This window comes from Fulmarus glacialis, unplaced genomic scaffold (assembly GCF_000690835.1).
Source record: "Fulmarus glacialis isolate BGI_N327 unplaced genomic scaffold, ASM69083v1 scaffold6646, whole genome shotgun sequence".
In the NCBI taxonomy this organism is placed as follows: Eukaryota; Metazoa; Chordata; class Aves; order Procellariiformes; family Procellariidae; genus Fulmarus; species Fulmarus glacialis.
The window spans coordinates 1-9,493 of record NW_009217385.1 but is presented as its reverse complement, the minus strand read 5'-3'; the positions used below and the strand labels follow the sequence as shown (position 1 = coordinate 9,493).

General features: G+C 41.1%; 1 protein-coding gene across 1 annotated transcript; it reads right to left on the bottom strand.

The window, feature by feature from the left end:
• Nucleotides 1-923: 923 nt before the first annotated feature.
• Nucleotides 924-9,489, bottom strand: MKX (mohawk homeobox; the record flags this gene model as incomplete). Its single annotated transcript, XM_009579640.1, has 3 exons — nt 924-1,259; nt 2,486-2,639; nt 9,406-9,489. Coding segments are annotated over 3 exons (574 nt in total), but the record flags the coding sequence as incomplete, so codon positions are not given.
• Between the last annotated feature and the right edge of the window lie 4 nt (nt 9,490-9,493).

Sequence of the window (9,493 nt, the reverse complement as noted above, 5' to 3'; positions counted from 1 at the left end):
CTGCATTTTTTTCAAAGATAAGGGGACAGCCTTTGCCCTACGTCCCCAAAGAAATACAGAACAAGCTTCACAAAAGGAGTCTTCCAGCACTCCCTGCCCCACAGGGACCTGAGCAGGTCCTGATCTTGCCCTGATTTACAGCAATTTACTGGCATGAACCAGGCAGTCCCATGTGCCTTCCTCTGACTGGTAACACAACGGATGATATAAATCATGCTTTTATGTTTTTATTGATAAGATTAAAATAATAAATTATGCGTAACCCTTCAAAAAGCATTAAGCCAAGATATTTAATGGCCAAGTCTGTGACCCCTTAGCTCAGTGCACTGTGTCTGGAGAGTGATGCAGAAATTGGTCTAAACTAAGCCATGCATTCCTAAGAGATGCATGAACACCAAAGGGCCGCGCACCGGAGCAGGCGCTCTGAGGACAGAAAAGATGCTGTACAACAGAGGAAGGTGTTCAGGAGTGCTCTGTTGGGGGGCATATGGCTCATATAAGTGCCACAAACAGCCACCTTGAAATTTCAAAGCCCTCCTCTTCCTTCCAGCTGGGGCCATGGAGTCACTTTAGTCCTCCTCTAGTCCTCCTTTATTGTAACAGAATGCTCAAGAGTTTTCTCCTTCTTTAGGCTTGTCTTAGCGCTGACAAAAACAGCCTGCAATTGTCATTTCAAAAATCAGCCCCATAGCTCCATTCAAAAAGCAGCTTCATTAGCAGTCAAGAACCCCATTTAATTTCAACACTGCTGATAGAACTTCTCCAGTGAACGAGAGGGTGGACAGGAGTTATCCACTCTCATAGAAGAGGACGGATAGGAGTGATCTACTCTCATAAAAGGCACAATCAGGTGACACTCATTCCAGGTGACACCATCCACCAAAGCCAGCTGTATTAGAAACGATGCAGAAAGAATCCCTTACCTGTCCGGTAGACAAAATTGCCTTCTGTCTCTGATGATGATGGAGACACCAATTCCTCCTCAAATTCATTGGAACTAAATGAACCAGAGTGATTCCTTTGCCTTGTTTTTTCCATCATAGCTGCATTAGTAGCCATGACATGTCTCAATGAGTCATTTAGGTAACGATTCAATAAGCTGCTTTTGTATTTGGGGGGTGACACGTAATCCTCATTGGCACTTGTTTCTGGTCTCACTCCTGTTTTTATTACTGAACTTTCAGTTTTAATCACAGTGTGATGAACTGGTTTGTTATATCCCCCTTCATTCATATGGTTTCTTGGAGGATTTTCTCCATCTGAAAACAAAGGAAGAAAGATACAGTATTGCATCCAATACCTAATATTTAACAAGATGCTTTTTCTACATGTTTTAGATTGCTATAAATATAACTAAAATTAGACAAATAATCTTAAGACTTCAGCTTTAGACAATGATTTTCAATTTCTTCTGTTTGCACGTTCCTCACAGTAGTTCCCAGGGTTCTCAGATGTTCCAGCTATTCCAAATTAATTAACTGTAGAAAACAGTGTCTGGGTCTAATTTGTTCAAGAGCCACACAAGGCAGGTAGAAAAAAACCTAAGAAGTACCCTAAACCAATGATAAACATTTCAAAATCTGGGTGAATAAGCTGAATTCTTACTATCATAACTTGAAATTTGCTTCTCCTGGGTACTATGACATATTTAAGCGTATTTGCTTCAACTGTACTCTTCTAATTGTTCTGCAACCAATCTTTTAAAGGGAAGTGCAAACCAAAGAAATATGAGTACAAACTGAAATCAGAACAAAGAGAATTGAAACTGAGTACAAATTGAAACATATTCTTCTAAAAATTCACATACACATTTCTGACAATGTTCCGCAGCATTTGTTCCTGTCAACGTTTCTCCATGTCACAACCGACTAAAAAAAGCACCCACAGACATAATTAATACAAATGTTCTACTAAAAAATATAGGGTGCTATTTAAAAAATTCCTACATTTGTTAATTTGGATAAGAAAGAGAATTTCAGTGCACCTTTTAAGGAAAATGTTTGCTGGTAAAATACATGAAATAAATAACAGTAATATTCAATTTACCATATAATAAGCCCCACTGAAGTTAGTCAGATTCTCTTGTTAATGATGTGATATTGCTATAGCCCTTCCATCAAGGGAAGTACCAGTCAAGAGATTTCTCATTTCCTTAAACCAACAAACGTAATAAATTTTTTCCTTTAATGCAGATTGAAGCAATAGGCTTGTAGAATCTAATGAACTAACAATTATCTTTCTATTAACAACGCTATACGAAACAGGCAAATACCATGCAACCAGGCTGTCACCCTGATTAACCTACACAATCCTGCTTTGCAAGGTTGCGTAGTAGTTGGGAGCCAAAACTGGCACCTAATTCACAAAAAATAAAGGCGGATCCACTGAGGGCGTTCTGTGAGAAATCAGAGCTAACTTTGGGTATCTGATACTTCATAAATATATTTTAATCGGTTTAAAATTAATAAAAAAAGCATCAACAAACCTTCAGAGCATGAGTCATCACTGCTCACGCTGAGTCGTTCAGCATTTCCTTGAACATATTTGTTGTACAGTTTTATTCGTAAAGCCCAGCTAAGATCTGGTTGCCTGACAGTATTCTTCAGGCGACGTCTTGCATTGGCAAACCAGTTTGATACCTGCATACAAAAGAATGTATTAGTTTCTCTTGAAAATGATGCAAATAAACAAATCTAACCTGTATAGTTCTGATGAGGTTTATGTATACCCTAATAAAATGGCAAACAAAGGAAACATGAACAGGAGTCCATGAAACTATCACTGAGCAGAGCAGGAACCTCAGCCAAGAAGGCAGGTTCAGACTTTCCACCCTTCCCAAGTGTTAGCAAACCCTCATTATTAACAAAGTTTTAATTACGGTGTCCCAAAATATTAATTTTATATCCATCTCCCTTTTTTATTAAAGATAATGCCCTGAACTTTCCATACGAATCTTCGCTGTAGTACTAACATCCTAAACGAAAACTAACAGCTAATGTTAGGTAATTTGCCTTTGACATTTACGTAGGCTACAATAAGGCTGTTGAACAGAAAAACCCAGTCTGAATTTGGTTACATAAAAGCCCAAATGCTCCCTCGTGCCTTATCAGTACTCTGACAGCTAGTGGGTATCAGGAAAGTCTTACACAGAATATAACCTGCTTTGAGTCACTGCAGAAATCAACTATTTGCTCTACAGAGCAGCAGCTTTTATGAACTCTTTCTGTTATGCAAACCCTAAAAAGCAGAGAAGATGCAGATTTCTAACACAGGGACTACTAAACAAGAGACTGGCTTGTCTTTGTCAGCTGCAGAGCATTTTCCAGTTTGACATTGCAAAACGGATACGTTAGTATCCTTTTAGCATACAGGGTCACCACAAAGTCAGGCTCAAACACAAGGATTTCACAGTGCTTTAGGTACCAAGGGGGCAAAAGGGCACGGTACAGTGTTCTGTGCCAGCAGTGCTCATCAAACCACCAAACGGGATGCGTGTACTTGCAGTGTCTTTGCATGAAAGCATACCTGAGAAAATGCTGGCCTTGATTCTACTATAACTTAAAAATACATAAAATAGGAAATACTGATACTGACAGAGCGACCTTACCATAACCTTACTACAAGCAAGAGCAGAGGCAAGCTACCTACCCTCTAACAATATTTGTTTAATGATAAATCAGGTCTTAAAAATGCTATTTACTCCTTGCAGGAATAAGTGTATTTTGACATGACCCCTGCAAGGAGGAGGCAGAGTAGCATTACTTGCAAAGGAGAATGTAAAGCATGTCGGGAGAGCTTATAGCCCGGCTCACATCTTTGTGTTGTGAAAGTGCGCACAGAGGAAGCTGAGACTACTGCAGCCACATTCTGACCTGGGAACAATCATACCATTTAATTTATGTTAACCTGCAATGCAAGTTAACACATGTTTTATCAATACATGCCACCCCACCTACTAGGGAGCCAAACTGTAGACCACAGTGTTGGATTTTGGCCCTAGTTTTGTCATCTGTCTATTGTAGCTAAGGTTGTATAAATTGTGCAAAAGTATTTGGCTAATTATTCTGGATTCGTACTCTCTTCTAGGGTAATTACGAGAAAAATAAACACTATCTGCTTAAAGCAAAACCAAAACTTCGGTTCCGAGTCCCACCAGAAGTCAGCGGCGCCTTAAGCCTGTCACTTTGATTTTACTTAAAATCACGTTTACATGAAACAGGGTTCCACCGAAAATACAGTGAGCCCTGGATCAGTGCTCAGATGCCAAACACATAACTTTACAAACCATGTAGTTTGCTATGACAGGTTAGAAGACCAAAACTGTAGCTGGCAGAGAAAAGTAAGCAATTTTCATTCTCTTCCAAGGCTACTTGTTTATAGTCATCATATTGACACAGCAATCATTATAGTAAACCTGAAAGGGTGGGCTGGAATCCATCCACTTTCTAATGCCGTTAACAAACTCACTCCAGACTGCTCAGCTGAAGCAGCAGTCACCTGGCTGCTGCAGGATTTAGTATAACTCTGAAATCAAGTATGTAATGATAGAGATGGATCAATCCAGGGTCCCGCTGAATATTATAGCAGTTACTGCAGCAGCTTACAAAACTGACAGCTTTCCAACGTCTCACTAGAAAGAGGTTCATTATGCTCCATTTCATTACATATTGAAATATTTCATCCGTGAAGTGCCACGTACAGAAAAGAAAGATAGGGTAGTATTAGTGTGACTCATACATAAAAGCAATTAAATTTAGCAGGAGTGATTTTTGCATGGTAGTCTTGGTTTATTTTGGGCTCATTCTTCCCATGCCAAAGCTTTGCTTTCTGCATATCAATATGAAAAGATGAGTCATATTTTAAGTCTTCTGCTATGAGAGGAGGAAATAGTAGTATTTGATCATTATGAAAGAACCTTAAGTCAGCATTTACAAGAGGAGCTTTCTGCTAAAGCACAAAACAGCAAACTCTCACTCCAGAAATTCTTCTCCCAAACGCAATTACAACAAAGCCCGTTAAAGCTGAAGGCAAATCCACTTAAGAGATTTTTAGCTTATATCTACAGTGTGGTATCTCGGGGTGCTTTCCTGCTCTCGGGCGCTGGTGTACGTTGCTGGAAAAGCTTGATCTTTAAGACAGCAAGAGATTCAACATCTCTCCCACTCTGCAGTCCTGGACAACCTCCAGGTGTGTGGACTGGAAGAGTCTGCATGGCCACAGGCTGTACCAGACGGCACGCTCACCGGGAACTCCAGCCACGGGCTGGGTTATTACAGGCTGTTCCTGGCTCCTCTAAAGCCAAGGACAGTTTTGACACCAATTTCAACCAGCCTCAAATGTTACCTTGTGTACCCACACAGTCTCTAAAAAGTTGCACGCCTACTGCTGTAGGTCCCACTCACTACATGTGCCTGTTTGCACCACACCTACTTAACCTATTACAAAAAGAAACAACCAAAGCTGCCAAAAGCCAGCCATCCTTTGCGATGCCCCCAAGTTAAACTACTGTGACCTCCAAAAACAATAAAAAAACCCAAAACAATGATTTACATACAAGCCAGTGGGAAAATCTTTGTCTCAGAAACCGCTGAAGAACTAAGGATTTTGAAAGAACACATGATGAAACTCACTATTCTTGGAAAGTAACAATCATGTAGTTCTTCAAGAAGTAAAAAGACAAAACCCAAGGAGAATGATAATAGATGTGCTTTCCAGCATTCATATTTTACAGCAGCTCAGTCATTCCCAAAGAGCATCAGGTACTTATATCGGCTGCATGAAATACTGACCCTCTGGCTTTGCTTCTGAAGAGACTCTTCAATTTTATTGTAATCTGTTCTGCTTCACAGCTTAAGAGTGGCCAAAGTTTCAGAAAGGGAACAGAAATCAAGCAATTCTCCTCCTCCAGATATGCCTTTACGAATCTGAATACCATTAAATCCATAGCAGCACATGACCAATATATTAATCCTAGTATTGCAGAAAACTTCTCTTCAACAATATGGCCATTCATATTTCTTTCTGGAAGGCATATACAGCCGTTTTTCTTTTTTATTTCACAAGAACGTCTAAACCAAAATTTAAAATAAAATAAATCAAGCACTGTGGTAATAATACAAATGAAAATGTAGCATATTAATAGCATATTAATAGGACAAATTATTGGATTCTGAATTGGAATCTAATTGGAGTAAAACATAAAATGCCTTTTCAAACTATATTGCTTTTTTGGTTTCCTGCTTTGGCAGTTGGGGAAGTAAAAACTTTGGACTGTTGGACTGAAAGCTGCAATAACATTTGCCTTGAGGACTCTCAAAGACCTTGTTGGCCTGCTCAGGAATAAGTCAGCCCAGAATTTGCCCCAGGTTTTGCTACTACTTATTAAGAAACAAGATGATTTATGATTCCTGCGAAATCCTACCTCCTTGAAACAGTTTGACTTTCCTTCTGCACTGCTGTCAGACACGCAGCTGGAACAGCCCCCTTGCTGTCCCACTGCACTGAGGAACAGGGGATTAAGCCAAAGTATTAGTGAGGTAGAATAAATTAATTTAAAATCAGCCAACTGGGTGATAGCAAAACATGAAAATAAAATAGTGGAAGATTTGACATGCAGATACTATCCTAACAATAACAGTAGAAAACAGGGCTGGATGTTCACCTCCTTGTCTCACAGAAGGATCGGCTATGTGCCACAGCCCTCCAAGAGCTCCTCTGGATAGATGGTACGTACTGGAATAAGGTTCGTTAGATGAAAGAAAAGCACGTGGAGAAGAGTTACAGCCATATTATCAGTAGTACTGTGACCAACATCATCTTCCAGGCAGCTGCTGAAGAGCTTTTCCAAGGTCAGCAGTCAGGTGAAAAACAAAAATCCCCAACCATTCATTCCCTAAACGGCATTTTGGCGGAAACTCAAAGGGGTTTTCAACAGTATCTTTTGTCTTCCCTAGGGTTTCCAATGACAAGGTGTCAGCACACAAGGGATGCTGGGACGAGGTAATAGCTGTCAGCAGACAACAGCCTCCACAGGAATGGAAAGCTGTGGGGCCAAGCGTACGGTCCCACCAAGAGCAAACACCGCGGGACAGCACCAAGAAATGGAAGAAGAGTGGGAAATACGAGACAGGTCAGCAAACGTGAAGGCGTGTAACCCAGAGAAAACATCACACACTGATTCCTGGTTCTCTAACGATGTCTGGTGTTACTAGGTTAGAAAAGCAATCACAAGAGACCCTGGTTGATGCTTTTGCAAAGTGCCCCTCCTGGGAGAGGAGCAAAGCTTTCCAGCAGATACCGAAGCCCAGTCCCGAGCCCGCTTTTGGCTATACCACTCAGCTGAAAGAGCACAGCCTTCGGCGAAGCTGTTTCAGATGTACCCAGTGTGACTGAGATCACAGCCTGGCGCTTTCTCTCTCACTCTCAGAGAACAAGAATTTTGATCTGGATTACAGTCCCGTTCTTTCTGGGCATCCAAAAAGTAGATGTGGGGGGTGTGTTGTTTTTTTCTTCCAGGCTCAGGAATTACTGCTGGTGCCAGACATACGTATTTACCTCTCATACAGATGCTATCGTATTCCTGGATTAAAAGAGCATTGCACCCAAATGATGGAAGAAACATCTGGGGTTTCTTTTTGATGGTGTGCTTCTGTAAATGAAGATAGATGTTCTGGTTTGCACAGCTCTTTCAAATATTACAGTTCATAGAAATAAGGCTGGTCAAATTCAGCTTCAGCATAAATCCACTAGAGTCACAGGGGTCTAACAGAGATAAACGTAGCCCTCGATGATTCTTTTTAATTTTATTCTACACCTTACGTAGATCGTAAGACTCTATGGAGTAGTAGCCATGGCTCACTTGATGCTTTTATAAAGGCTAACACAGCATATCCCCATCAGGATTTATCAAAGCTGCCACGAGAGAAATACTGCAAAAACCCACCATTTTTTTTCCCTTGTCTGTTCGTTCCAAGGCATTTATAAAAGAACAGGAGAAGAACTCCTCAAGATGTCATTAACGTGAAAGTCTCCCAGCATGTATTCTGGATGTATGTTTTAAATCTCATATAAAAATACAGGAATATTCTAAAAGGCCAATAAACTACTCCTATTGAATTGCCGCATTGAATGGAGAGTGTTTACGCAATCATATTTTCAGAAGTCTGAGCAAACCTTTCATGTATATTTTTTAAAAGCAAGAGAAGTTGTTTTAACTATATCTTCCAGTTATAACTGGCATTTTCTGAGACATTAATATTATTTTTGTCAAAGCTATAGTGTTTTTTCTAGTGCAATAGTTTCACAGTGAGGTACTAAAGTGTGAAAGTTTCCCATTTTGCCATTACTAGGATTGAAGTTCATAGCACTGGCTTTTTTGAAGGAGTATTCAAAATAATAATGCTGAATTACCACCTCCTTTTTCTAATACTTCAGGTTATTTTGATATCTTCATGTCCTTTGCAAAGTGACACATAATGTGTTAGGCAGAGTGCTGAGGACCTGATCCTGCAAACACATGTGTTTCATTTCATGCACCTAGCAGTAGCTCCCAGTAAGGAAATTAGATTATTCACAATGCATAAATCTTTGCAGAATCCAGACCTGAGATAGCATCACTCAGCAACTGATAGCATTTAACCACATATTTCAATAGAGTGCCAGATGGCAAAGAGAACAAAGAAGTAAGATTTATAAGCATTCACAGCCAACTTTATACCTCTTACTGCAACACAACTGCCAGTCATTTCAGGGGAGTCTTACCTGAGAGCAAAACAATTACTCCCCATGTCTAATTACACTATAATGATAATTCCTGCAAGACTGTGAAGCACCGTCACTGCATGCTGAGCCGCTGCTCACAGTGTGTATGGTAACACTCATGTCTGTGCAAGGGGTGATGATTATTATCGGAACAATGTAACTGCTTCCCTTTTAGCCCATTTTCAAAAGGGAAAAGAGTAGCTCCCTACAACTTCCTCAACAATTCCTATTCTGTGCTGAAATCTCCCATTACTGATTTTTTTTTACCTGAAGATTTTTAAAGACTAAGCAAAAATATTTCCACTGTATTTATGAATGAGATTAAAGGATGGGGGCATCTTTTCCTGGAAGGAAAAGCACACACCTTTTGCCGATTGCCTTTAGCACCTCCCCGGTCAGGACAGCCCAGATGTGGGAATTCCTGTTTGGGGGATACAGTCCTGCTGGAGGGGAGCCCTGGGGAGGGTGGAGGGAAGGACAAGCACAGGACCCCTGGCCTTGCTGACTGCACTGATGCCTCCCCTGATGCCCAGTGCTGCCCCTTGCTCAGCTCACAGGGGTCTTTAGCTGATGCCGTCCCTGCCCCTCCCGTCCACGAAACGCCCCAGAGCAGCCGCCGGAGGTGGGGGCAGGGGGGTCCCTTACCTGCACCAGGGTCATCTGGGAGCCGAGGGCCAGCAGGATCTTCTCGGTCTTGGTGGGGTAGGGGTTGTCGCGGTGCTTGTAGAGCCAC